This window comes from Rhinopithecus bieti, unplaced genomic scaffold (genome assembly GCF_001698545.2).
Source record: "Rhinopithecus bieti isolate Rb0 unplaced genomic scaffold, ASM169854v2 scaffold_8226, whole genome shotgun sequence".
In the NCBI taxonomy this organism is placed as follows: domain Eukaryota; kingdom Metazoa; phylum Chordata; class Mammalia; order Primates; family Cercopithecidae; genus Rhinopithecus; species Rhinopithecus bieti.
Window position 1 is genome coordinate 1266495 of NW_016805992.1, and position 27694 is coordinate 1294188.

Here is a 27694-nt window from a genome sequence, read left to right on the forward strand (position 1 = left end):
GTCCAAAATCAAGGCACTGGCAGGTTGTGTGTCCAATTCTTGTTCATAGATGGCTGTCTTTTTGCTGTGTCGTCACGTGATAGAAGGGGTGAGGCAGCTCTTTGGGGCCTCTTTTGTAGGGGCACTAATACCCTATAAAATATTATAGGTTTGACAAGAGGAGGGATGTAATCTGACTTCTGATTTTAAAGGGTCATTCCCCCTGGTTTAAATTTGAAGACAAAACTCCCAAGGGTGAGAACAATGCCTTCCTAGTGCCCTCCCTACCACCCAACATCCTCTGGGCATAACTGAGAGAACCCTCAGTGAACTAGAGAGAAACTATGAATAGAATCTGGTTCCAAGACACCCAACTGACTCTCTGTGTACTGTCCTGGGGGATTTCAGGAAACATAATCTGTTTCTAAAAAAAAAAAAGTCTTATTTGTGTTGCTTAGTCACCCTATCAACTCTCCACGTTTTATCATCAGTAACTGAAATTGATGTTGATTTAATTCTGTTTTGAAAATACAAAAAAAAAAGTAATTTAGACAAAGGTTGCCAGCTGAGGCCTTGTGTGTGCATGTGTGTACACATGAGCACACAGCGATATAGATTTTACATATGTGGACTTTACACATGTTCCTGTGTGTATATTTGTGTGTTCACTGACATCTGAGAGTGGACACCACTGTGTGCGTCTGGGCATGTCTGTGAACACATTAGTGTGGTGTATATCCCTGGCAGCTCCCCATCTCACGCACAATAAAATCCAAAGTTCTTACAATGTTGCAAAAGTTCTAACCCTGGCTACCTATGTATCCTCGTTTCCTAGGGCCCATCCCCTGGCTTACTTCATTGTGGCCAGGCTGACTTCCATGATGTCACTGAACACACAGGTTGAGAAAAGGGCCAATATCACTGACTGTACTTTTTCTAAAAATGCAGTGACTCAGGCAAGAGATGTGAGAACCGGTGCTCTCTCCTGCTCATCCTTTTCAGGGCATTCTTCGGAGGGCTGTGCTCAGTCACCAACTCAGAGGCTTTGTGAAATTCTGCAGGCAAGAAAATACGAGCAAACATGGATTCTTATGTTTGCCACTTTGTCCCACCCCCTTGGTGTTGAAAACTTGATGAGCGTATGAATTAATGAAATCACTACTACCTATTAATAACAACGAATACTGACTGGACATGGTGGCTCATGCGTGTAATTTATGAGCTTTGGGAGGCCGATGCAGGAGGACTGCTTGAAGCCAGGAGTTTGAAGCCAGCCTGGGCAACATAACAAGACACAGTCCCTACCAGAAAAAAAAAAAAAAGGTGCCACGCAATTGTTGTCCCAGCTACTAGAGAGGCTGAAACAGAAGGATTCCTTGAGCCCAGTGAGCCAAAACTGCGCCACTACACTCCAGCCTGGGTGACAGAGCAAGACCATCTTAGAAAAATAAACAAACAAATAAATGGGTACTAAGAGCATGGATAACGATTACACTCGCGATAATAAATGCAGTAGCATGCTGGTTAAATAGCACAGGCTCTGAATCCCACACCCCGGGTGAATCCAGGCTTTACCATTTAGTAGCTGGGCGAGTTATTTAACTCCTATTTAACTCCTTTAGAGGAATGAGTTTGGCAACACATGTGCGGAGACGTTCCCACCTAGGCGGGTCTCCTCAGCAAACTCGTCTCACCTGCGACCAGAGTGAAGGCTACACCGCCGGCTACCCCCGCACGCATGCGCGGCCCGGGCAGGTAGGTGGAGCCACGGTGCGCTGCGGTCAGATGTTTGCACGCGGGGGCGGGGCCGCGCCTGCGCAGACCGCCTGTTATGGCGGCCGCCTAAGTCCCACAGAGAGCAGTGTCGGATGGGACCCCAGTGTGAGCCCCGCGGCGGGTAAGTGACTGGGAGAAGAGGCAGGACAGGGTAGGGAGCAGGGAACCTCTTGGCGCCGAGCCTGAATTTGAAATCCGAGCTCCCACGGATCTGAGGCCCAGATCCCTGAGGTCCGACCCCACTCAGCCTGTTTCCCCTTGTGAACACAGGTGTTGGGGGAAGAAGTCCACGTCCTCACCTGGGCTTCCGTCCTGGGTCCAGGTACCTCTCCTTCGGTTCCAGATTAGGCAGGGAGGGTAGTGCCCGACCTGTGACTGTCTTTTGAGAGGGCAATAATTAACCCACAAGGGTGGCGTTAGGAAGGCGACAAGACAAAGAGGAGGAGGAGCCCCACGGGGGCGTCCCCGGAGCCCCTCACTATGACTCTGCGCGCCGTGGCCAGGCAACGTTTTTCCCACCCCAACACAGGCGTTCACACCATACCCTCCGTTATCCAGCTCCTGGCCTAAATTGTTATGGGATCGCGCCAAATTCCTGATTGTTGAGTGAGTTGCACTTATCAGAAAGAAAGAAGAGGGAAGTTATTTAAACACCGTGATCCCGGCAAACTGCTTATTTGGGACAACTGACTGGGGACCTATAGGAGAGGAAGGCTGGCAGCGTCTCAGTCTAGGCAGCGCCTCAGTCTAGTCCCCACAGCCTTAGAAGAGCCAAGAACACGTTAGCTCCTGCTGCAGGGATGAGCCTGCAGCCCTATGGAGAGGTGGCGGGGCGGGTCCCCATCTGCAACCTGTGGTTCCTTTCTCAGCTCTGCCCAGTGAAGAGAGGAACCCCAAATCCATACAGACCCTGTATTCCCGGAGGGAGACTTTTCCTGACTAGAGAAACTGTTACATTTTTTACATGTTTTACATTTTCCTGACTAGAGAAACTGTTACATTTTTTACATTTTCCTGACTAGAGAAACTGTTACATTTTTTCCTTTCAGCATTCACTTTAATCATCATTACATTGCTATAATGATAGTACTTACTGTTGTTGCTTATTGAACGTTTACTATATGTCCGTGAGCCTTAAAAGTGATCATTGTCTCATTTACTCCTCACACAGGCCCTGAGGTAGGTTCAGAGGGCCTCCTTATTCCCAGAGAGCTGATTCTAGGGAAAACCACTTAAATGGAGTCTCCTTCACCTGGGACTTACATTGCAGTGTGCATTCCTTGGGAAGCCTGGTTGGATTGAATTTAAAAATGGAACATTCAACTATAGATTAAGAATTTGAGTTTCTTTTTTGTCTATACTTAAAATTTAGTGTGTAATTTTTTTTATTTTTTTTGAGACGGAGTCTCGCTCTGTCGCCCAGGCTGGAGTGCAGTGGCCGGTTCTCAGCTCACTGCAAGCTCTGCCTCCCGGGTTTATGCCATTCTCCTGCCTCAGCCTCCCGAGTAGCTGGGACTACAGGCGTCCGCCACCTCGCCCGGCTAGTTTTTTGTATTTTTTAGTAGAGATGGGGTTTCACCGTGTTAGCCAGGATGGTCTCGATCTCCTGACCTCGTGATCCGCCCATCTCGGCCTCCCAAAGTGCTGGGATTACAGGCTTGAGCCACCGCGCCCGGCCAGTGTGTAATATTATGCTCACTTTTGGAAAAAGCAAAGAATAGTGATTTTTCTGGGATGTAAGTTTTCCAACAAAATTGCACTATAGGCCTTGTGTGGTGGCTCATGCCTGTAATCCCAGCACTTTGGGAGGCCAAAGTGGATAGATCACCTGAGGTCAGGAGTTCAAGACTAGCCTGGCCAACGTGGCAAAACCCTATGTCTACTAAAAATACAAAAATTAGCTGGGCATGGTGGTGTGTGCCTGTAGTCCCGGTTACTCGGGACGCTGAGGTAGGATCACTTGAGCCCAGGGGGCGGAGGTTGTAGTGAGCTGAGATGGCACCGCTGCACTCTAGCGTGAGCAACAGAGTCAGACTCTGTCTCAGGAAAAAAAAAAAAAAAAAAATGCACTGTGGCGAAAAAAGAAATAGCATCCTTTGGTTCCATTTTTTAAAAAATGGCTTTTGATTTTTGATTTTTACAGCAATATTAGAACCAGAAACTATATGTGAAAGTTCTCAGTTTTCCCCCAGGACATTTCTAAGTCCTGAGAGAGCTTGATCTGCCTTTGAAATAAGTGGTAGGTATAAGCTGTATTTTCTCTTCCGGAATCTGGTCTAATTTTGCCAGTCCCATTGATTAACAGTGTTTGCCTGAAGGTCCAGCACTTTCAAAGACACCATGAAATTCTGCATTGATTTGCCAGATTCACAGACTTTCTTCACAACCCACTTGCATTTTGATGGCTTTATAGTGTTGAGTGGGAAAGCTAGCGTGGAGACCAATAAGGAATCATCTTTTTCCTAAAAAATTTTTTGTTGATACAGCTTTTGCTACCCCACAGCAAGCACTTAAATGTAGGAACTCCGGCAGTGTACTGGGATGGTTAGGACAGCCTGAGTCATGATGACCTCTTTTTGCAGTTGAAGAAACGGGCCCGGCGAGATTTCATGACATGCCTAGGGAACACATGTACCCAGGTAGGAACAGCTTCTGTAGGCAGTCAGGGATTACAGGCAGGTTTGGGTCAAATACCTGAAACCAACCCCAGGACAAGGAGGTTGCTGGTGTTTTATTAACACCTCCTGTGAGCCCAGGACTCTGCTCAGCACTTTACCCACCCAGTAACACTGCATGAGATTGTGGCCGAAGAAACAGATGCAGAGAGGTGAAGTATTTTCCTGAGATCACTTGGCTAGGAGGTGAGAGACCAGGGATCCCCACCTGGTCTGTCCAATTTGAAAGCCCATCAGACTACTGCTGTTTGATGATACTTTTCCATGAGGTGAAACGTGTTTGGAGGGAGATCCCCCCTGTTTTTGACCACTTTGCCTCAGCCATGGTTTTCCAAGTTTTAGTTATTAATGTATCACCTGCATAATTTTTCTGTATCTGTGTATCACCTGTGTAGTGATTCCCTTAATTACTTTTCCTTTAAATCCACTCACCTTTTTTTTGTTTGTTTGTTTTTGTTTTTGAGAGAGGGTCTTGCTCTGTCACCCAAGCTGGACTACAGACTGCAGCGGCGCATTCTCGGCTCACTGCAACGCCCGCCTTTTGGACTCAGGTGATCCTCTCACCTCAGCCCCACAAGTAGCTGGGACTACCGGCGTTCGCCACCACACCCGGCTAATTCCATTCACCTTTTTAAATTCAGTAGCAGAGCTTTAGGCCAGGCATGATGGCTCACGCCTGTAACGCCAGCACTTTGGGAAGCTGAGGTGGGAGGATTGCTTGAGTCCAAGGATTTGAGACCAGCCTGGGAAACATAGTGAGACCCTCGTCTCTACAAAAAAAAAAATATTTAATGCCAAGCATGGTGGCATAGCTGTCGTCCTAACTACTGGGGAGGTTGAGGCAGGAGGATCGCGTGAACCCAGAAGTTTGAGACTGCAGTGAGCCATGACTGCACACTGTGCTCCAGCCTGGGCAACAGAGCAAGCCCCTGTCTCTAAAAAGAAATGTTTAAAAATAAAACATAGTTTAAAATAGGAAAGCTTTATAACAACAAATGATATGGGGACAGCAGATAACAGCTTCTAGAATTAAAAAGAAAGAGTAAAGGGCCATAACAACTAAATGCAAAGTGTAAATTTGATTGGATACTAGTTTGGGGGTGGGGAAAGCCTCAAAGACCTTTGGGAGACAGGTGGAGGAAATTGACTTTAAATGCTATTAGGGAATTATTAATTAGATTTGTTAATGGTCTTATGGTTATATAGGGAAATGCTCTTAGGGGACAGACATTAAAGAATTTAGGGGCAAAATGTCATGATGTCTGCAGTGTACTCTCAGCTCAAGGAGAAGAAACCAGAGAGGGCAGGCACATGTGGCAAAATGGTGACGATCACTGAATCTAAGCAGTAGTTCTGTGGTTATGATATTCCCCTATATCCTTACTGTTTGAAATTTTTTGTAAAAGTTGAAAAAAATAAGAAGGGAAAGGAAACTTTATAAATGGAAATGCATGTCCCTTGCTATAAATAAAAGGTTACTATGAAAATGAATATATGAATGAATAGAAAATGAATATAATGAGTGAAATGAATATAATGAATATAAACGAAATAACACAATTAATTTCCAGCTGGATTCTCTTCCCCGGCCAAGTGTCTGAGACCTTCTCGCAGGGTGATGCAAAACTGCTGGCTACCAGCTTGAGCCTGTCTGCAGTATCTCCTCTGGAACCTGCCATGCTGAGGACCCGTTCTCACCTCTGAGGGGCTCCTGTCCTAGGACTAAGGTGGAGCCTGGGCCATGGTGCAGCTGGCTCCTGCTGCAGCCATGGACGAGGTCACCTTTAGAAGCGACACTGTGCTGTCAGACGTCCACCTCTACACCCCGAACCATAGACACCTCATGGTACGACTGAACAGCGTGGGGCAGCCAGGTAAGGTCCTGGGCCCAGGTGCCCTGCGGATCCTGTTTTGTTTTCTGCTTTCTCATACTCATCTTTTTGGGGAAAACATTGGGAAGACTGGAGTATGTAACTGTGAGACCACTTCTTAAGTGCCTTTTTTTTCTTTATTATGATTTTTTTAAAACCTTGTACTCTGCAATTTTGTGTGTGGGGTTTGTTTTGCTTTGTTTTGTTTGCTTTTTTTGAAAGACAGTCTCACTCTGTCACCCAGTCTGGAGTGTAGTGGCACAGTCATGGCTCACTGCAGCCTCAAACTCCTGGACTCAAGTGATCCTCCTTCCCCTGCCTCTGGAGTAGCTGGGACTACAGGCTCACATCACCACACCTGGCTGATTTTTATTTTGTAGAGATGGAGTCTTGCTATGTTGCCCAGGCTGGTTTTGAACTCCAGGCCTGAAGCAACCCTTCCACCTTAGCCTCTTGAGTCCCTGGGATTACAGGCAAGCTGCTGCCCCCCCACTTTCATTAAGCAAACTCCTGTGCTTTCCTGAGCACCTATGGCATGCCTGGCCCAGGACTTGATGCTGGGAATGCAGATAGCAATGAGCCAAACTTTACTGTCAGCAAGCCCAGGGTCCAGTGGGGAGACAGAGTGCTGGGGCTCCATCTGTCCCCTCTGCTCTTTTTTTTTTTTTTTGAGACACAATCTCACTCTGTCGCCCAGTGGGGAGTGCAGTGGCGGAACCTCGGCTCACTGCAACCTCCACCTCCTGGGTTCAAGCGACTCTCCTGCCTCAGCCTCCCGAGTAGCTGGGATTACAGGCACCTGCCATCACACCCAGCTAATTTTTGTATTTTTAGTACAGACAGGGTTTCACCATGTCGGTCAGGCTGGTCTCGAACTTATAACCTCAGGTGATTCTCCCACCCCGGCCTCCCAAAGTGCTGGGATGACAGGTATGAGCCACTGCATCCAGCCCTGTCCTCTATTTTTTATCCCCACTCCCTTTGCCCTAGTCCAGCCACCTCCGTTGCTTGCCTGGCTGCCTCTGTCTTCTCCCACTGAGTTCACTGCTGCACACCCTCCCCACTTATCTCTGCAGCAGCCAAGGACATCTTTTGAAAATGCAGATCAAATCACAGCACTTCCTGAGTTAGACCTCCAGTGCCTTTCCATCGCTCTCAGAATAATATCCAGGTTCCTCAACTTGGTCTGTGAGGCCAGCCTGACCCAGCCTCTGCTTGTGTGCCTACCCTTATGTCACTCTCCCTTGCTCTTCTGTAGCCACTGTCAGTTTCTTTCTGTCCCTCAAACACAGGGAGGGGAGGGAAGGAACCGTAAGATACAAAGCCAGGGAGGAGACACTTGCTTTCCTCCCCTCCCTGGCTCCTCAAGTATCATCTCCACAGACAGCCCATCCCTGGCCACCATCCCTAACTCCAACTATTAGCTTGTTAAGGTGTGATTATTAATAATTCCCATTGCCCTCCTGCCCTACTTTGGATGGTACATTATACCAGAGGTATACAAACTGCAGCCTGTGAGCCAAATCTGGCCTGCAGCTATTTTTATAAATAGTTTTATGAAGCCACAGCTATGCCCATTCATTTACGTGTTTTTACAGCTGCTCTTGTGCTATAAGGGCAGAGTTGAGGAGTTGCAACAAAGATCACGGGGCCCACAAAGCTTGAAAATAGATACATTTGGGCCGGGCGCGGTGGCTCAAGCCTGTAATCCCAGCACTTTGGGAGGCCGAGACGGGCGGATCACGAGGTCAGGAGATCGAGACCATCATGGCTAATATGGTGAAACCCTGTCTCTACTTAAAATACAAAAAACTAGCCGGGCGAGGTGGCGGGCGCCTGTAGTCCCAGCTACTCGGGAGGCTGAGGCAGGAGAATGGCGTGAACCCGGGAGGTGGAGCTTGTAGTGAGCTGAGATCCGGCCACTGCACTCCAGCCTGGGTGGCAGAGCAAGACTCCGTCTCAAAAAAAAAAAAAAAAAAAAGAAGAAAGAAAATAGATACATTTTATGAGACAGGGTCTCATTCTGTCACCCAAGCTGGAGTGCAGCTGTGCAGTCTTGACTCACTACAGCCTCGACCTCCCCAGGCTCAGGTGATCCTCCCACGTCAGCCTCCTAAGTAACTGGGACTATAGGCACATGCCACCACACCCAGATAATTTTTTTGTAGAGAAGGGGTTTTACCATGTTGCCCAGGCTGGTCTCGAATTCCTGGGCTCAAGAAATCTGCCTGTCTTGGCTTCCCAAAGTGCTGGAATTACAGGTGTGAGCCACCATGCCCAGCCAAAAAACTTTTTCATCTAACCTATTACAGGAAAAGTTTGCTCACCCCTGCCTTATATGGTTGCCACATCTGTGTCACACAGAATTCAGTTTTACTATATTCCTGGTAATTAACACAGCCTGTAATTATCTTGTTTACTTGCTTAATGTTTGTTCCCCGACTTCACTCCTAAAATGCAAGGCCCTAACATATCAAATTCTGCTTTGTACCCCCAGCACCTAGCAAGGTACTTGGCACATAGTGAGTGTTCAGTGATGAATGGATGGATGATAGAACAGATCCAAAAACTGGTATAAGCCCGGGATGCTGTGGGAGCTTAGAGGAGAGGCCCCTGAGCTCTTTCCTAAAAGTTGTGTGGCCTTGGTCAGCTCACTCCTCTAAGCCTCAGTTTCTGGGTCTGTAAGATGAAGCTGATCATGCTGTCTTCACAGCGATTGTGGAGATTGAATGAGATGATATGAGCCGAGTGGCTCATAGATTCTCAGGAAATGGGGGCTGCTCTTGGTGGTGGCCCCCGCGTCCCAGCTGGTGGTGGTCACAGCTGAAGCAAGTGGCCCTTTTCTGCTGGCATTGGTATATCTCTACCTGGCCTTTACAAATCTTTCCTGTTGGTAATCAGATATTCTCAAAGAAGAAGAGGAAGGTAGAAAAGAAAACATCTTGGAATTCTCATTTTGCGTTTTTTTGCCTTTCAGTTTTCCTGTCCCAATTCAAGCTTCTATGGAGCCAAGACTCTTGGACAGATTCAGGGGCCAAGGGTGGCGATCACGGACATGTTCACACCAAGGAGCCTCCTTCTGCCGAGACAGGCAGCACAGGGTCCCCTACAGGAAGTGGCCACAGTAATGAGGGTTTCTCCCTTCAGGCTGGGGCTGACACCACCGGCTGGGAAGTGGCTGAAGCTCAGCTGGATGAGGATGGAGATTTGGACGTGGTGAGAAGACCACGAGCCGCCTCTGATCCCAACCCAGCAGGGCCTCCGAGAGACAAGGTACATCCCATGATTCTAGCGCAGGAAGAAGATGACGTCCTGGGAGAGGAAGCACAAGGCAGCCCCCACGATATCATCAGAATAGGTAAATAGAGGTGTGGTGTGGCCCACCTGTCACCAAGGGAACTCCAGGGTGTCGCTGCTCAGGGCTCAGTATGATCTGAGTGTTGACTCTGCAGGCCCAGGCAGCACAGGTTATGAGAACCAGCTCGGGTGAGACTGGGGAAGCTCTCTACAACCCCAGTCACTCCTACCCAGCTCACACCACCACAGCCTCACCTTGTGCGCTTTCTCCTCTGTACTGTGCCTCCTTCCTAGAGTGCTTGCCCCCAGCCTCTGCTCCCTTAACATGTTCCCCATTGGCATACAGTTTCCAGCTCAGCCACACCTCCTCCAGGAAGCCTCCCTGCTGCCGCCTCCCGCATCTGTGCTCTGCTCTAACCCAGCGTGATGAGGGTGTGGGACAGGCTTGGCCTGGCTGGGCTGGCAGTAGGGAGCCACGGGAGGTTCTGGAGCTGGAATGTGGCAGAGGGAGAGGGATATAAATGAAAATCAATGGGGCACGGACCAGTCAGATGGACTGGGAGCTGGGAGCTAGAAGCCAGGCAAGAAAGAGGAGGTGATAAAGTGGCGGGAAAAGTGGGACGGGGAGAGGTTTGGACAGATACTCAGAGGTGGGATCAAAGAGGAACTGCTACCCAGGTATTGGGGCGGAGCAGAGGGGTTTGGTGACTCTAGGATTTGAAATCTAGGGACCTGGCACTCTAGAAACACCAGCACCGGTAGGGAACTAGGCCAGGAAGTGATCAGTGCTGGTAAGCACCTATTGTGTTTTGGATATCTTCACTAGTTTCGAGTGGCTTAGTCTGTACAGCCCCGCCTGAGCGGGTGCACGGATGAGGAAGTGACAGGCCTAGTGCCATGCAGCTTGGTGGTGGTGAGCGAGCTTCAAATCCATGCAGTGTCCACACCAGGGCTTTGCCTCCCCCTGGCGCTGCTTACTTGGGGAGCGGATCTGTGATTTGAGGCTGTTCATTGAGATCCAGAGTCCCTGGTGGTGTCTCAGTTCCCAGGGAAAGGCCTCCCCCAGCGCTGGCCTTGGTCAGAGAATGGGGGTCAGTGGGTCACCCTGAAAAACAGACCAAACAGCAGCTCTGTATCTATCTGCTCAGCAAAGGTTACTGAGCACCTGCACAGTGGTACCAGGCAGCCTCTGTTCTAGACTGTCCCAGAGAGGGCAACATGGAACTCACACCAGAACCCTGCTCCATGTATCCCATGGGTGACCTCTGCCCTCATGGCCTCTGCAGGTAGGGATAAGTATTCCCATTTCACAGAGGAAGAGACTGAGGCTCAGCAAGGTTGAGGAACTTGCCTGGGGTCACACAGCTAGTCAGTGGCAGAGCTGAGACTTGTACCCAGGTCTGTCTGACGCCACAGCCTGTGCTCTCATTCCACACCATTAGGGCAGAGCATTTGAAAGAGGCCTGGAAAGTCCTGCTTCTCAGGGGCACCGATGATGGCTTATTTCCCTCTGAGCGCTCACTGTTATTAGCCTCCCCGAGCTGGGGAGCAAACCTGTCAGTTACTCCACAGTCAATGTTGTGTCTCTAGTGAATGTTCTGGAAATTTACCATCATATGAGCTAAGAACAAAGTCCCTCGAGAAGGGGCCAGCCTATGACCAGCTTCCCCACCTGCCCTGTTCCGGTGACCTCACAGTGAGGCCCCCTTGTCTGTACACCTGGATGTTCACATTTTCAGCTGTCAGTCGCTCCCTGTCTGCCCTGAGGGAGGAGAGTGGAAAGGTAGCTAATGCATGAACCTAGGTGGTAACTCATGATTATTTCAAACTGGCTAGATCACTTTCATCTGCAAAACTCGATCTAATCCTGCAGGGCTGGATTTTGAGCCCAGCTCCATCTTCACAAGCCAGGTGACCAGAGACAAGTGTCTTACCCACTTAGAACCACATGGGGTCAGGGGGACCACTCTCCCTGGATTTTAGTGATACTTTAGGGAAACATGCCCCATGAGTGCCAGGAGCAGGGCCTGGGCAGAGTGAATGGTAAGCAGACGTCACTCTCCTCACCCTCTTCCTCTGACCCATAAATCAGCCCATTTTCTTCAAGTTAGAGACCCATTTGAGAAACTGGTTTTCTAAAGAAAAGAAAATACGTGTTTTCTTAACTATTCCAAGAGATTGACAAAAACCTTAAAAAGTTTATCCAGGGATCTGCTGGGAATCCACAGACCCTGGATTGTAAGGAAATTATGTTCAATTCCCCCATTGTAGGGAAACAGAGACCCCGAAAGAAGTTGAGAGAGGTGGGGCTAGAATTCAGGCCGTCAGATTCTGAGTCCCGTGCCTTCCTGCTGGAGAACTGGGCGAGTCGCTTAGCCTCTCTGAGCTCAGTTTCCTTGTCTGTACAGCAGGTACAACCTCCTTCAGTTGTGAGGAATTAAGAGAGATGGCACATACAAAGCTCTTAGCATAGTGCCTAGCACGGATTCAGTGTTCCATAAATGTGAGCCCCGTCCTGGGGATTGGCCCAAGCTGGGAGGAGGGAGACTGGCTGATGAAGAGTCTAGGTTCCTGCAGGTCTAGAGACCCAGTTTGCAAATGAGGTAAAGCGTAATTCTAGAATCTGATAAGGACCGGTGAGATTCTAACACTGTCTCATCCCATTGCTAGCCCTAGAGTTTCTCATGGGGATAGTTCCTCAGGCTGGCCTTTTATGTTCTCATGATACCTTTGGAATTACTTAAATATATATAAACTCTGACTTTTCTTTTTTTTTTTTTTTTTGAGACGGAGTCTCGCTCTGTCGCCCAGGCTGGAGTGCAGTGGCCGGATCTCAGCTCACTGCAAGCTCCGCCTCCCGGATTTACACCATTCTCCTGCCTCAGCCTCCCGAGTAGCTGGGACTACAGGCGCCCGCCACCTCGTCCGGCTAGTTTTTTGTATTTTTTAGTAGAGACGGGGTTTCACCGTGTAGACCAGGATGGTCTCGATCTCCTGACCTCGTGATCCGCCCGTCTTGGTCTCCCAAAGTGCTGGGATTATAGGCGTGAGCCACCGCGCCCGGCCTAAACTCTGACTTTTCGTAGGAGTGGGAACCACAAGATGGCCCTGGATAGGGAGGTCCCTAAGTCACCTGGGCCTCCACTCCTAGACTGAATCCTCCTTCCTCACCCCTACACAGCCGCCTGGAGTGGACTGGGCCCGGCCCAGGGCAGGCACGCTGGGTATTTGTTGTGATCTCTGACAATCCGATGAGTCATGAAGAAGCGTATTTACCCATTCAAACACTAGCAATAGCCTGAAACAGGGCAGGGGTCAGGTAGACCTCGGAATCTCTGCACTCCAGACTCCAGGATGTCAGACACAAGAAAGGAGAGTGCCCTTGAGGTTGACCACACTTGGCTTCCTGGGGAATTCATTCTGGCTTTTTCCTTCTGGTCCCAGGGAATCACACAGCGTCCACTTCCTCCTTTGATCCATCCCTGAACCTTTCATTCTCTCCCTTGTTAATTTGCCCTGGTGTTTCTCGTGTCATCAGCATCAGCAGAAAGCACATCTTAGGTCAGTTTTTGGTCAGACTCCAAAACGACTTCATTTTAAATCCTCTTTTATTTCTATTTGGCTTTAGGAAAACATGGGTCTCACTTTGTTACCCAGGCTGGTCTCAAACTCCTGGCTTCAGGCGATCTCCCACCTTAGCCTCCCAAAGTATTGGGATTATAGATGTGAGCCACTGTACCCAGCCATCTCGACACATTTTGATCTAATTCGATGTTTTTTTCTCGGACTATGACCTTGGGCTGGTCATGTCCCTTCTCTGGGCTTCAGTGACCTCCACCTGTGCAAGGGCTAGGGGCCTTGACCGCCTCAGTGGTCCTCCGATGTTTGCCGAGCCTGCGCTCTCTCAGAAGCGCTGTCTGGTTAAACCCTGTTACAGCCTTAGAAATGAGGGATGAGGCTACTTGTACATTTTGCAGAAGAGGAAACTGGCTCTGTCTCCAAGAAGTTAAGTGACTCGTCACCCAGCTAGGAGATGACAAAACTGACTTCTCATGCGGGTCTCTGACCTCAGAGTCCTCATTCTCCCTCAAGGGAAGCTGGCCACCCCCTGAGGACAGCTGGGAGGCAGAACGTATGTCCACAAGACCCCTGGGAGGAAGTGACCAATCATGTAGGACCGAGATCGCTCTGGGAGGGTTCCCCTGGCAGCAGGAACCCTTAGGACAGCTGGGGTTAGGGAGCAGACGGCGAGGAGGAAGCTTTCCCAGGCCAAAGGAGGGAGAGGAGAGGAGAGGAGGCTACGAGCCACACGCAGGAGATGGCATGGGTGGGACTGGGGAAGAGGAACTGGGCAGGGGCACTGACACAGAGAGCCTGGGGCGGGGGTGTAGATCACAGACACCCCTTCCCCTCCACGCACAAGCACACAAGCCTTCAGCCTGCCTAGCGAGTCCCTGTGCCTTTCATCCTGGAGGCTCTGCCCCAAGCTTTTAAACCACGTCCCTAGCATGGTTCAGATTCTACATCTCCCTTCCCCAAGCAAGCTGAAGAGCCAGAAAAGGCCGGGCACGGTGGCTCACACCTATGATCCCCCTTCAGGAGGCCAAAGCAGTGGATCCCTTGAGCCCAGGGGTTCGAGACCAGCCATGGCAACATGATGAGACCCTACCTCTACAAAAACTACAAAACGAAAAGAATTTAGCCTGGCATGGAGGCACGCACCCGTAGCCCCAGATACTTAGGAGGCTTAGGTGGCAGGGTCACTTGAGCCTGGGAGGTGGAGGCTGCAGTAAGCCTTGGCCGTGCTGCCACACTTCAGCCTAGGTGACGGAGCAAGACCCTGTCTCAAAACAAAGAGCCAGAAAACTGCAGACGACCTGACTTGGAACCCTGCATCTGCCACTCACCCCTTCTGTGACCTACACAGCCTGCTAACCTCCTCCAGCCACCTTTTCTTCATCTTTAAGACAACACTCAAACCTGTCGTTGGGCGATTTTGAGGATTAATTGAGAAAGCATCTAGCCCAGTGCCTCATGCAGAGAATGTGCTTTTTTTTTTGTATTAATTTTACAAACAGTAATGCTGAGCCTCAGTCGGTGTCTTTCTCTGTAAAATACGTGTGAGCCAATCAAGTAGAATCTCAGTGGCCCCAGGGCTGGCTCACAGAATGTACCTGTCTAATGAACGTTGGTTCAGTGAAGGAACTTGGCATCGGGTGGCTCGGCAGGTATATTTCTGTTCCAGTTTCAAACCAGGGGACTACATGTTAGGCCATAGCAATCTGAAGCCCTTCTGAAAGGAACATGTTTTACTAAAAGTGCTTATAAGCCACTATGTCAAATCTAGCCAAGATGCTGGTGGACGATCCGTTAGTCACTTTATTCAGAGATGAGATTCTAACTGTACATAGGACTGAAATCTTTGGCCAGATTTTCCCAGGAGGAACCCTCAGAGAACAGTGGTCCAGGAGCCCAAGAGGACCCTACACTGTAGGTTTCTCTCCTGGTTTAGGGACAGACAGAGCAATTGGTGATACCCATTACCATCTCACTTAACAATACTTGAGCAAGTTATTTTCCCCCCTTGGGAGCTCTTAGACAAGCAAACTCTTATTTAACAACAAAAAATGTTTTGCTTCATTCCTTTTCTCCTTGATCTTATATTTCCCTTCTCTTCTCCCATCCACCTGAATTTGATCCTATTAGGATATATTATAAATACAAAATATATTGTATTTTGCACTTGAGAATACTTATACTAACTTATACTTCTTTTCAACTTTTTTAAAAAGGATGTAAATTTAAACTTATTTTGTTAACTTCTCAATGTAGAAGTGTATTTCTTTTTTTTTTTTTTTTTTTTTGTTTGAGGCCGGAGCTCTCGCTCTGTCGCCCGGACTTGCGGAGTGCCAGTGGCCAGATCTCAGCTCACTGCAAGCTCCCCTCCCGGTTTACACCATTCTCCTGCCTCAGGTCCTCCCCGAGTAGCTGCTACGTCGGGCCCCGGCCTAGTTTTTGATATTTTTTAGTAGAGACGGGGCGTTTCACCGTGTTAGCCGGATGGTCTCGCATCTCCATGACCTCGTGATCCGCCTCGTCTCGGGCCCCGGTCGCCCGCCTGGTCTCGGCCTCCCAACAGTGCTGGGGATTACAGGCTTGCAGCCACCACGCCGGCCAAGTATATTTCTAAGTATAGAAAAAATGAAGTATGTTTCTCAGTATAAGAAAATACTTTTGAATGAGTTGTGATTATTAGTAGTATATAAATAAATATATTATGATTGTAAATTTGCAATTGGTCATTAAAAAAGTAGTGCACTGCATGTGTGTGTGATTAAATTGGGTGAAAACCTAATTGTGACCCTCCCTAGCCTTGGGCTGTAGGGCAGAGATACCCAGTTACATGAAAGAGTGTGAGCCCCATTCTAAAAAGCTCCTGGCCTCTGAGTGGTGCTCAAAAGTCGCCTCTCAACTAGTAGCACAGCCTGTGTTTCTGCTGCTCTCTAGAACCCCTGATTCCAACCTCTGGCGCACATCTGACCATGCTGGCGGTTGCCGCGCAGTCCTGTCTTGTGGTTTTCTGCCCATCCCCATTTCACAGTGGGCATTTCTCTTGGTTTCTGTCCCATCCAGAGCACACCATGGCCACGCCCCTGGAAGATGTTGGCAAGCAGGTGGGTAGGTCCTGTCCGCTTCCCGTAATCCTGACGGTCTCTACAGAGCCTCACGCTGTTTGTCGCTCCTTGTCCTCTTCCCTCCAGGTATGGCGGGGCGCCCTGCTCCTGGCGGACTACATCCTGTTCCGACAGGACCTCTTCCGAGGATGCACGGTACTGGAGCTCGGGGCCGGCACAGGGCTTGCTAGCATCATCGCAGCCACTGTGGCACAGACCGTTTATTGTACAGGTAATGAGGTGACATCTCAGGCTGCAGGGAAGTAGTTACCTTCACAAAGCGTGCACTGAGTGTATAAAAAAAGAGGCAGAGGCACTGGAAATTGCATGTTAGGTGCTGTTGATTTTGCCATCCTGGTCCCCTGGCCCTCTCCACTCTCCGTTTTTTCTCAATGACATCAGAATGACCCAGCAATACTGACTCCGTGGCAGCAGCATCACCCAATGGCTATCAGGCTAATGGCACCTTCAGGACGTGCCTAGTGCCTCTGCTGGTACTTCTCTCCCCATCCCTGAGAAAGAGCAAATATCTCCAAAAACAGGAGGAATATACCCTTTTAGAAGGCTTTGAAAACAAGTTTATTATTTTGTTCCTGGTTATAGAAGCCTTGCCCATTCTTTGTAGGAGATTTTAAAACAGGAAATAAAAATTACTCTCATCATTTTACAATCCCTAGATTGAATCAACAATATGCAACTTATGGGGCACCTGCCTTGTGCCACTCATTTCTAGATGCAGAAGGCCCTGCAGTGAGTGGAGCTGACTAGGCGCTGCCCGCAGGGAGCTTATGTTGTAAGAATCTCCTCCAAATGATAGCTGAAATCAAGCTGCAGCAGCACTGTATTCTGCTGAAAATGTTGAAAAACATTTTTTAAGAGCATTTGCTTTTTTAAATTTGTATATATTTAGGGGGTACAAATGCAAATTTCTGTATTACACAGCAATGACATCTGGGCTTTTAGTGGACCCACCACTCAAATAGCGAACATTGTACCCAATAGGGAAGTTTTAATCCCCAACCCCTCCCACCCTGTCACCTTCTGGAGTCCCCAGTGTTTGTGATTCCACTCAGTATGTCCATGTCTACCCATTGTTTAGCTCCCACTCATAAGTGAGAACATTTTAAGAGCATTTTTTCATGCCATTAAAAAATTACTATATAGGCCAGGTATGGTGGCTTACGTCTATAATCCCAGCACTTTGGGAGACTGAGGCAGGCAGATCACCTGCGGTCAGGAGTTTGAGAACAGCCAGGCCAACATGGTGAAACCCTGTCTGTACTAAAAATACAAAAATCAACCAGGCGTGGTGGTGGCGGGTGCCTGTAATCCCAGATACTCGGGAGGCTTGAACCTGGGAGGCAGAGGTTGCAATGAGCTGAGATTGCGCCACTGCACTCTAACCTGGGCAACAGAGTGAGACTCCATCTCAAAAACAAACAAAAAAAATTATATATGACTTTTAATGACCAGGTAATATTTCTTCTTTTTTATAACCCTTCTCCTGCTGCTGAGTGTTTTGCCCATTCCTATGGGGATTTTTGTTTTGTTTTTTTGTATTTGTCAAAGATGTGATGAACATCTTTGTATATTGTCTAATAATCTGTCACTTAGATTCCTAGGAGTGGGCGGTGTTAGTTACATTGCAATGAGCATCTTTGTGTATTGTTGTCTAATAACCTGTCACTGGGTTCCTAGAAGTGGGTAAGACTATTCTTAAACTTTTGGTGAACATTGCCAACTAATTTCTTTTTTAGTATTTAATTTTGAAATAATTTCAGATTCATAAAGGAGTTGTTAAAATAACCCAGCAAGTGCCATGTGCCCTTCCTCCGGCTCCCCAATGGTGATGTCACACACAACCATAGTACAGTGATCAAAACCAGCCAGTGAAGTTAACCAAACTCCTGACGTGCCAGAGTGCTTTCTTTAGAGCTAATATACCAGTTTACAAGAGAGTAGTGATCTCATCAAGTGAGCATTGTTGTTATATTTTAAATCTTTACTATCTGCTGGACAGAAAGAGGTATCAGCTGATGTGGTTTACACCTCATTGCTTCCTAGTGAACGTTTCCTGGCACACGCTGTTGTTTCTGAGATAGGAAGGAAGAAGCTAGAGATCACCAGTCCCTGAGGCACAGTTTTCAAATATGCTCAGTTAACCACTGGTTAGGAGTCCACAGTGCAGCCACGCTATTGGCTGCTTCTTGACAACGTCATGTAAATTATCAGTGAGCGCTTCTCAGAGTCAAGCCGTCCAAGAGCTTTGCTTTGTGCCTGGTGCCTAATAGCAGGATATAAAGAAGTCTTATCCCTGAGAGAGATTTACCAGCATGGGGAAGAAAGCTTGCATTTAGATGCCACGTTCCAGTTGGAAAAGTCCTTTCAGATGCATCAGTGCCTGGCTATAACTTCACAGTGATGCTGGGCAGAGCCCGGGGTTCCTATCTTTGTTGTCCAAATGGGCAGATTGAGGCTGGCCCAAGGTCACCCACAGCTGCTGACGAGACCCAAGGCCCATGGACCTGCTGGCTCACAGGGCAACGCCCTTGTCACATGGTGGGGTTTCAGATTGTGTTGCATGGAGCAGAGCTCCCAGGAGCTGGCCGAGGGATGCTGGGGAGAACGTACTCAGGGCACCAGGGCTCCTTCCCCACTCACACAGAGCTGCTTCTCTCTTACCTGTCTTATGGGTTAAAAGCTTTTGACAGAAACTATCGTAAAAGTTTAAAAACTGCTGAGCCTGGCCAGGCGTGGTGGCTAATCCCTGTAATCCCAGCACTTTGAGAGGCCGAGGCAGGTGGATCACCTGAGGTCAGGAGTTTGAGACCAGCTTGGCCAACATGGTGAAACCCCTGTCTGTACTAAAAATACAAAAAAAAAAAAAAAAAAAAAAAACACTAGCCAGGCATGGTGGCATGAGCCTATAATCCCAGCTACTTGGGAGGCTGAGGCAGGAGAATTGCTTAAACCCAGGAGGTGGAGGTTGCAGTGAGCCAAGGTTGCACCACAGTACTTCAGCTTGGGCAACAAGTGCGAAACTCTGTTAAAAAAAAAAAAAAAAAGCACACAAAAAAGGCTAAGCCCATCATGTGCTGTCAGGCACATAACAGTATTCTCTTGGCCCAGGAGACAGGGTAGATCCCTCCCTTCTGTGAGCAGGGAGCTCCTCCCGTACGTGGCTCTGTGTGACCCCTGGGGTGCAGACGCCAGTCCCGGCGAGTGTGCAGTTGATGGGGGAGTCCACGCCCACAGGGGACCAAGCAAATGTCATTAACAAGACATCCTGTACTTTCTACACACACTTTCTTCTAATCAGAAATTTATTTTTGGTAAAGCACTACTTCCCCCAGTGAGGATTCACTGTACCACAAGTCAGTTCTTGAAATGATGAGAAATCCCACTTGTCAGAGTAGCAGGAGTCTAGGAGGGAGATCTGGGTGGAGCAAAGCGAATCGCGCTCAAGAGAGTGGACTCAGCCTGTTTGAATCTGTTCTGTGTTCTGACGAATCATAAGAAAACACCCTTCTGACCAGAAAACTGGTCCAGTCAATCTTCCTAGGGTGTCAAAGAACAAGCCTAAATTTGGAGTTAGAAAAATCTGGATTCAAATCCCAACTCTTGCTCTCACTAACTACGTGACGTTGCTCAAGTCACTTAATCCGTGAAATGGGATTCATGATCCCAGCTCCTGGATGGTTATAAACATGAAAAGGATGAACTAAGGAAGTGCGTACGTGGTCCATATGCTCGGGTGATGTTAGGACCTCATACTCCTTCCCTCTGGAACGCACACTGTCTCTCCCCATCAGGATGAGAATCTCTTATTTAGGCAACAAGACAATGAAAAGAGCCTTAAGGTAAGCGTATTTAATTTGGGCAGTAAGACACACAGGAGAAACGTTTCTCTAATTTGTACAGTTGTGCTGCTGATAACAGCTCTCTCTAGGCAAAAACGTGGAGATAGAAGCATCGTAACGGCCGGCGCTTTATGGCTTGCCCTCTGTCCTTCCAGATGTCGGTGCAGATCTCTTGGCCATGTGCCAGCGAAACATTGCCCTCAACAGCCACCTGGCTGCCGCTGGAGGTGAGGCCCAGAGGGTCTTCTGCCAGGGAGGGAGGTTTCTCTGTTTAGCAGGTAGGACAGACACCCAAGACCATGACATTGGGAGGCAGGGCTCTGCCTGTGTCCCTTGCAACAGGTGAGTAAAGGAAGCAGGCGCCTTATGGGCACCACAGAGCTTCAGAGCATTGAGGACGCTCCTTGGGTCACTTCCTCATTCCCAGATCCACCGCCTCATCCTACTCCAGCTCTTTCTCTCCCAGACACTGGCAGCGGCCCCCGAGCTGGTCTCCCCAGCTCCTTAGTTGACCAGTCCAGGCTGTCCTCATGAAACATCCAGAGTGCCCTTTCACAGATGCAAACCTGTCCCCTTCACCTGCTGCTGAAAACCTTCCAGGGGCATCACCACCTGAGGGGTAAAGTCTCAGCTCCTTGAATGGCCAGGCCTCCCTGGCCAGCCCCGGCCTGCTCTCTCTGCCTCCTCCTGACAGTCTCCTTTCCAGCCCTGCATCCAGCATGCCAGGACTCACTCACAGGCCAGTCCCTCTGCCTGGATGGGCCCCACCCCCATCTGCCTGGTCGTCTGCTCGCTGCACAGCCTGCAGGGATGAGTATATGTGATGGGTGACACAATTATGTCCTAACGGGGCTGTCTGTCGGTGCAGCCTTTCCTCCTCCGGTGCAGCCCCCCAGGCTTCAGGCCCTTCGGTGGTTTCCTGTTGCTTGTCTCATCTTCTGGGGGATCTGGCCCCTGCCTGTCTGCAGCCCCCACCCCGCCAGCCCAGTCATCCTCATTTTCAAATCACTTTCCCTCGAGTCCTTTGCCCTTGCTCTTCCCTCCGCCTGAGTGCTCTGCCCTCCTTCCTCCCAGCAAGTCCTCATCACGCTCCGGGCTCCAGACCTCCAGATTTGAGGCCAGAGCCCCCAACAGACTCCAGGAACACCTTGCACGATTGCATTTTACCATCTGCTCGTGTGACTAGTTATTGGTGTTTTCCATTCCCTGCCAGAGTACACGCTCTGTGGGTGCAGGTACCTTGTCTGCATTTGCTCTCCACTGTCACAATATTTGTTGAGTGCTCAGGGTACAGTAGGCAGTCAGCAGAGCTGGGAGGAAAGAGGGAGCTTGCTGGTGGAAGCCCGTCCCTGATAACTGCCATCTGACGTGAGTTCCTCTCTCTCCTCCTGTGCATTTGCCTCATCCTTCTGACATCACTCAGCCACACAGTCTTCATTGTCGGTTAACCTGGCATTCTCCTCTAGGGGGGCTGATCTGCAAGGATGGGGAGCATGACTCTTAAATCTTTATTTTCCCTATGTCTGGCACAGTCCCTGACACATAGCACTCAAAAAATGCTGGAAGAATGGACGGATGAATGGAGGGAAGGGACAGAGGGTGGATGATGGATGAGAAGGAGGGAAGGAGGATAACAAGGATGGGTGGGTGGATGGGTGGGTGGGTAGAAGGATGGATAGATGGGTAGAGGAGAGGATGGATGGATGGGAGAAAGGGAGGGAGGGAAGGAAGATGGGTGGGTGGATGGATGGATGGATAGATGGAAGGGCTGGGAGATGGGCAGGTGGGTGGGTGGGTAGATGGAGGGATGGATGGGTAGAAGGAAGGGCAGGAAGATGGGTGGGTGGATGAATGGATGGATGGATGGATAGAAGGAAGGATGAGAAGATGGATGGGAGAGGGAGGGAAGGAAGATGGGTGGGTGGGTGGATGGGTGGATGGATAGAAGGAAGGGCTGGAAGATGGGCAGGTGGGTGGGTGGATGGATGGATGGCTGGCTGGCTGTAAAGATGGAAGGGCAGGAAGATGGATGGGTGAGAGGAAGGGTGGGTGGGTGGATAGATGAATCTTGGTATATAGTGGAAAAGTTTATCTTTTTTTCCTGATCAGAGTTTGGAAGGTTCTCTTTTTGTTTGTTTTTACAGGTGGTGTAGTTAAGGTCAAAGAACTGGACTGGCTGAAGGACGACCTCTGCACAGGTGTGTGTTTCTCTCAGACGTCCCCCAGAATGATTCAGTGATTCCTTTGTAATACCTCAGTGCCAGGGTACAGTAGCCTTGATGGAGCTGTAGCCCCAGCTACTGCCACTGTCCCACCCACGCATGGCAGGTTCTCTGCATTGGCCAATGAGCATCAGCGGTCATTCTCCAAGCGCCTGCTGCCTGCTGGGCACATGTTCATTTTGTTCTTCAAGTGTTGTGGTTTCCCTGTGTGATAGCATGATAATCCCTGAATTGTGAGTGCAGACTGCCTGTGGGCACAGCTGGTACACAGCAGGGTAGGGGCATGGACCCAAGTCTGCCAGACTCTTGGGCACAGACCATTTCCCAACAAACAGTGGTGCCAGGAAGCCCCCCGGATAGGACAGTTTCCTGTATTTCTTACACAGACTACTTCAGACCTGGGTGCTTGCTCCTTCTTTGTGTAAAGATGTCTTTTTGTTCCCATCAGATGGCAAATGGGGAAAGTCATTCCTTGAGTACCGGTCACCTGCCTAGCACTTTGCGCACTGTAGGCCTTTCGACCCTCCCCGTAGTCCTGTGAGGAAGTAGTACTGTACCCTTTCTGTGAGTGCGAAACTGAAGCCGTTTTCCTGGGCCACCCAGCAGGCAGATGGGGCAGATCACGTCCTGTACTGGGCCACAGGCCAAGGCGGCGGGTGAGGCTGAAATCCGCCTGCTACTCGCTGGCTAGAGCAGACACTCAGCAGAAAAGGCACCTCTTCCACCGTGACTCTGCACGCGGGCCGCAGTGGGCCTGAAGCAGGGAGTCTGGTCTGCCTGGCGGTGCCCACTGCACCCGGCTACCCCCAGCCCTGTTTATGCTCCTGAAGTACCTGTCAGGAAGTCCCAGTGAGAGTTGGTGGCCAGGAGAGAAGGCAGTGGGGACAAAGCATGCTTTTGTTCTTTCTTAGATCCCGAGGTCCCCTTCAGTTGGTCACAAGAGGAAATTTCTGACTTATACGATCACACCACCATCCTGTTTGCAGCCGAAGGTAAGAAAATTTCTCCTTCACCATACATGTGCTTTGTCACAACATGAAGTCAATTGCAGTATCTCCTCACCTCCCCCTGGAGTTCAGTTTTAGAGGCGACTTTCCGGGACGTGCCAGCATGTCTGCAGTTTTCATTGTGGGAGCTGCTGCTTTTCCGTGGTGATAAGCATTCTCTCTGTGCGGATCGCTCTGAAAAGTCGATTTCTAATATTTGCATGTTTTCCCCTAAGGCCAGCCTTTTTGCTTCCCACAGTGTTTTACGACGACGACTTGACGGATGCTGTGTTTAAAACCCTCTCCCGACTCGCCCACAGATTGAAAAATGCCTGCACGGCCATTCTGTCAGTGGAGAAGAGGTGAGCTTTGCACCTGGGGACCATGCTGGCGTCCCGAGTGTGGGCAGAACTCTCACCTCCTAATTGTGTCCTTGTCAGTGGCATCATGACTGTTACTCGGTGCCACTTATTGAGCACCTACTGGATGCCAGGCCTGTGCTCATCCGTTGTGTACGTTACTGCACTGAGTCCGCATGCGAGCTCCATGTGCAGGCGCTGCGGTCCCACCTTACCGATGAAGAGGGGAAGGCTGGGAAATAGCAGGGGCCTTGCCCAGGGCACAGCTAGCTAGAGATAGACAAGGACTTGAATGTCCACTGTACTGGAGCCTTAACGCTTGTCCAGCACACACTGTTGAGAGCTTCTCTTCCTGAATGTTCTCTCTGTGGTGCGGTCTGTCTCTTCAGTTCCACCAGGTCTCTTTCTCTTGCTGAATCGGACAGCTCGTCACCCAACAGCCTCTCCCAGACATCTCCACTTGAATATCCTAAAATGTTAGGTTCCACGTATTGAGTGCCCACCTTGTGATAGCTACACACATTCTCCTGCAATACTTAACAATATGCCACAGTTTTCTGAAGATTGTTTGGAATCCACAGCAAAAGCTATCAAACTGAACAGACTTCCTCACCCTGCAATTCAGCATCTGGAAATTCATGCTCATGGTTGTGTACAAAGCTCTATGTACCTGCACATTGACTGCAGCGTTACTGATACCATTAATCATGAGGCTTGCTTTGAGGCACACACTGAGCAGTAGCAGTGTACAGACCTCATTTGGATCTTGGTTTCATCAACTGTAAAGGAAAAACATCAGGACAGTTGAGAAAAGTTGAATACTGAATATTTGACGTTAAAGGGTGATTGTTAAACTTTAATTGAAAAGGCCTCCATCTTTTTGAGACACACACTGACATTTTCAACTTCACAGAGGAGGTTGGGGGCCCCAGGAAGAGCCAAGGTGGCAGACTGGCTGAAAGTGGACAGTGGCTGAAGCTGGTAATGGGTTCATTAGACTGTTTTGTTTTGTTTTTTGAGGCGGAGTCTCGCCCTGTGGCCTAGGCTAGAGTGCGGTGGTGCAATCTCGGCTCAGCACAAGCTCCGCCTCCCAGGTTCAAGCAATTCTCCTGTCTCAGCCTCTCAAGTAGCTGGGATTACAGGTGCCCACCACCACACCTGGCTAATTTTTGTATTTTTAGTACAAACAGGGTTTCACCATGTTGGCCAGGCTGGTCTCAAACCCCTGACCTCATGATCTGCCCACCTCAGCCTCCCAAAGTGCTGGGATTACAGGCAGGAGCTACCATGCCCAGCATAGACTGTTCTTACTCCTTTTGCGTGTCTGGAATTTTTCTTAATAAAAAAATTTGGGGCCGCTCAAGCCTGTAGTCCCAGCACTTTGGGAGGCCGAGACGGGTGGATCACAAGGTCAGGAGATCGAGACCATCCTGGCTTAACACGGTGAAACCCTGTCTCTACTAAAAAATACAAAAAAAAAAAAAAAAACTAGCCGGGCGAGGTGGCAGGTGCATGTAGTCCCAGCTACTCAGGAGGCTGAGGCAGGAGAATGGCGTGAACCCGGGAGGCGGAGCTTGCAGTGAGCTGAGATCCGGCCACTGCACTCCAGCCTGGGTGACAGAGCGAGACTCTGTCTCAAAAAAATAAAAAAAAATGTGGAAAGAAAAGGGAAAAAGGCAAAGAGCTTGAATTTCAGGTGAAACCATCTTGTAGACTGAGTTTTTGAAAGGCAAGTGGCAGGGCTGGGACACCTGTTTTTGAAGGCGCTCACTCTCTGAAATCTCTCAGACCCCAGCTTCCCAGCAGTTTTCTCTCTGTCCTCTGCGCTCTCAGAGTCCTCTGCACCACCCCCTGCCACTGCCTTTTGTTCATTCACAGATACTTATGCGCAGCTCCAGCCACCAGAGTCTGTGCTGGGTGCAGGTCCCTCCAGGCACCAGAGTCTGTGCTGGGTGCGGGCAGGACCTGCAGGGCCGTCCTCGAGTGTTGATCTGCATGTGCCTCTTACACCAGCCCTAGCTTCTCAGAGGCAGGGACTGTCTTGATCTTTCCAGCGGTGTCATTGTGGGCACGTGACTTCAGCTTTCTGAGCCTCAGTTTCCACATCTGTAAAGTGCTAGCCATTTCCACCCCTCAGGCTATCGTGCAGATGTAGGAAGGAATTGCGCTCAAACACTCAGCATGAGACGGGTGCTCCATAAAAGCCATCCAGGGGATATGAGATCAGTGAGGGGCAGGAAAGCAAGATGGGCGGAAACAGCAAAACCCTTCCCAGTGATGATGGCCATGTGTGTGTCGGCTGGCTGGTTTGCAGGCTCAACTTCACACTGAGACACTTGGACGTCACATGTGAAGCCTACGATCACTTCCGCTCCTGCCTGCGTGCGCTGGAGCAGCTCGCAGATGGCAAGCTGCGCTTCGTGGTGGAGCCCGTGGAGGCCTCCTTCCCGCAGCTCCTGGTTTACGAGCGCATCCAGCAGCTGGTAGGTCCAGGCCCCGAAGCGGGCCGTTGGTTGCTTTATTGTGAAGTGGGTGACTCCGGGGCAAAGAAATGATGAAGCAAGCCCTCCAGGCACAGGCTGCACCCTAGGTCCTGCAGGGGTGAAGCCTGCGTGCCGGATACCATCTGTAGTGGAACCTGTTGGGGGAGCTACATCATGGGGGAACCTGTTGGGAGAGTGGCCACCATGTCTGGAGAAGGGCCTTCGGGCGAACCTTATCTTTTACTTTAGAGCACATTTTTCCCCCGTGGACAGTTCAGACTCCAGAGGAGGCAAGACTGAGGCAGAGGTTGTTTGGGGAACAGGAAGTCAGTGGAGGGAAGTTTGTGGGTAGCAGACGTTGAAGCAGGGGCCCCGCTGTGGTGGCCGCTGGTCATGTCTTCACTGTGGAAGTGCACCGGCTTCTCGGACTGAACAGGCTTTTCTGTTAACTGGAGTCCAAAGATTGAGAATTAACTTCTTTTGTTTTGTTTGCCTTTTGGCTGTGGCCTCCCTTTCTCTGTGTCTTCGCAGACCCGGGCCTAGTTCTAAGGAATAAGGGAGGAAGAGGGAGTCATGAGGAGCTGTCACCCTTGCGCTTTCTCTCGTGTCCTGAGCAAGGGCAGCATGGAATTCGTGTGATTTTGTGTGCGAAGAGGATCTTGTATTTATTCCTCTGCCACTTCTGGGCAGCATTAAGAGTAGCGTCACATGACCAAGGACACGCACTTCTTACAAATCAGCAGACCCAGTACATGATGCCTAAGACCTCCCAAAAAGGCCAAGTGTGGTGGCTCCCACCTGTAATTCCAGCACTCTGAGAGGCCAAGGTCAGAGGGTTGCTTGAGGCTAAGAGTTCGAGACCAGCGTGAGCAACATAGACCTGATCTCTACAAAAATTAAAAAAAAAAAAAATTAGCCACGCATGGTGGTGCACACCTGTGGTCCCAGCTCCTCTGGAGGCTGAGGTGGGAGGATTGCTTGAGCCCAGAAGTTCAAGGCTGCAGCGAGCTGTGATGGTGCCACTGCACTCCAGCCTGGGCAACAGCGTGAGATCCTGTCTCTAAAATAAAACTGTATATAAAGCTCTTCCCAAAAATGGAGAGATTGTGGCAACTCACTGCTATTCTGGTCTCTTCTGATTGTGTGACATCCTCTGATGCCCCTTCCGTTAATGCTGGGACTTCATCCATCCAGCCTCTCTGCCACAGTAAAACAGAACAAGCCAGAGCAACAAAGAAAGGAGGAAGCCGCCCGCCCGCTCCTGCCCAGGGCTGAGCGTGCTCCATCCCTGGCGTGTTGTTTCACTCCTCTGCTTGGCGAATCACTTTCCTTCATGAAATTGTGATGCTCTTGTATGCGCACTTCAGAAACCTTTTCTCTGTTTGCTGCAGGAGCTCTGGAAGATCATCGCAGAACCGGTAACATGACCCATCGCCTCCACAGGGCGCGGCGCCTCGACTGTTCTTAGAGTATATTTCTAGTAAAATCAGAAGCTCACCAAAGCAACGTGCT

The 27694-nt window shown here is 49.7% G+C and overlaps 1 protein-coding gene and 1 long non-coding RNA gene across 3 annotated transcripts; one reads left to right on the top strand and one right to left on the bottom strand.

Moving 5' to 3' along the window:
* Positions 1 to 2326, bottom strand: LOC108531134 (uncharacterized). Its single transcript, XR_001886070.1, has 3 exons — positions 2055 to 2326; positions 834 to 1034; positions 1 to 132 (listed from the first exon to the last, which is right to left on the bottom strand). It is a non-coding gene; the product is annotated as an uncharacterized LOC108531134 (long non-coding RNA).
* Positions 1741 to 27694, top strand: METTL22 (methyltransferase 22, Kin17 lysine). Of its 2 annotated transcripts, XM_017874429.1 has the most exons (11): positions 1741 to 1876; positions 6002 to 6304; positions 9279 to 9659; positions 16232 to 16272; positions 16360 to 16504; positions 20288 to 20359; positions 22277 to 22330; positions 23266 to 23346; positions 23600 to 23702; positions 26014 to 26182; positions 27574 to 27688. In XM_017874429.1, exons 2-11 carry the CDS (start codon positions 6172 to 6174, stop codon positions 27607 to 27609), a joined length of 1215 nt encoding a protein of 404 aa, XP_017729918.1. In that variant the 5' UTR covers positions 1741 to 1876; positions 6002 to 6171; the 3' UTR covers positions 27610 to 27688. The 2 variants fall into 2 exon arrangements, with proteins under 2 accessions (XP_017729918.1, XP_017729919.1); XM_017874430.1 differs by lacking the exons at positions 16232 to 16272; positions 16360 to 16504 and having other exon boundaries at positions 27574 to 27694.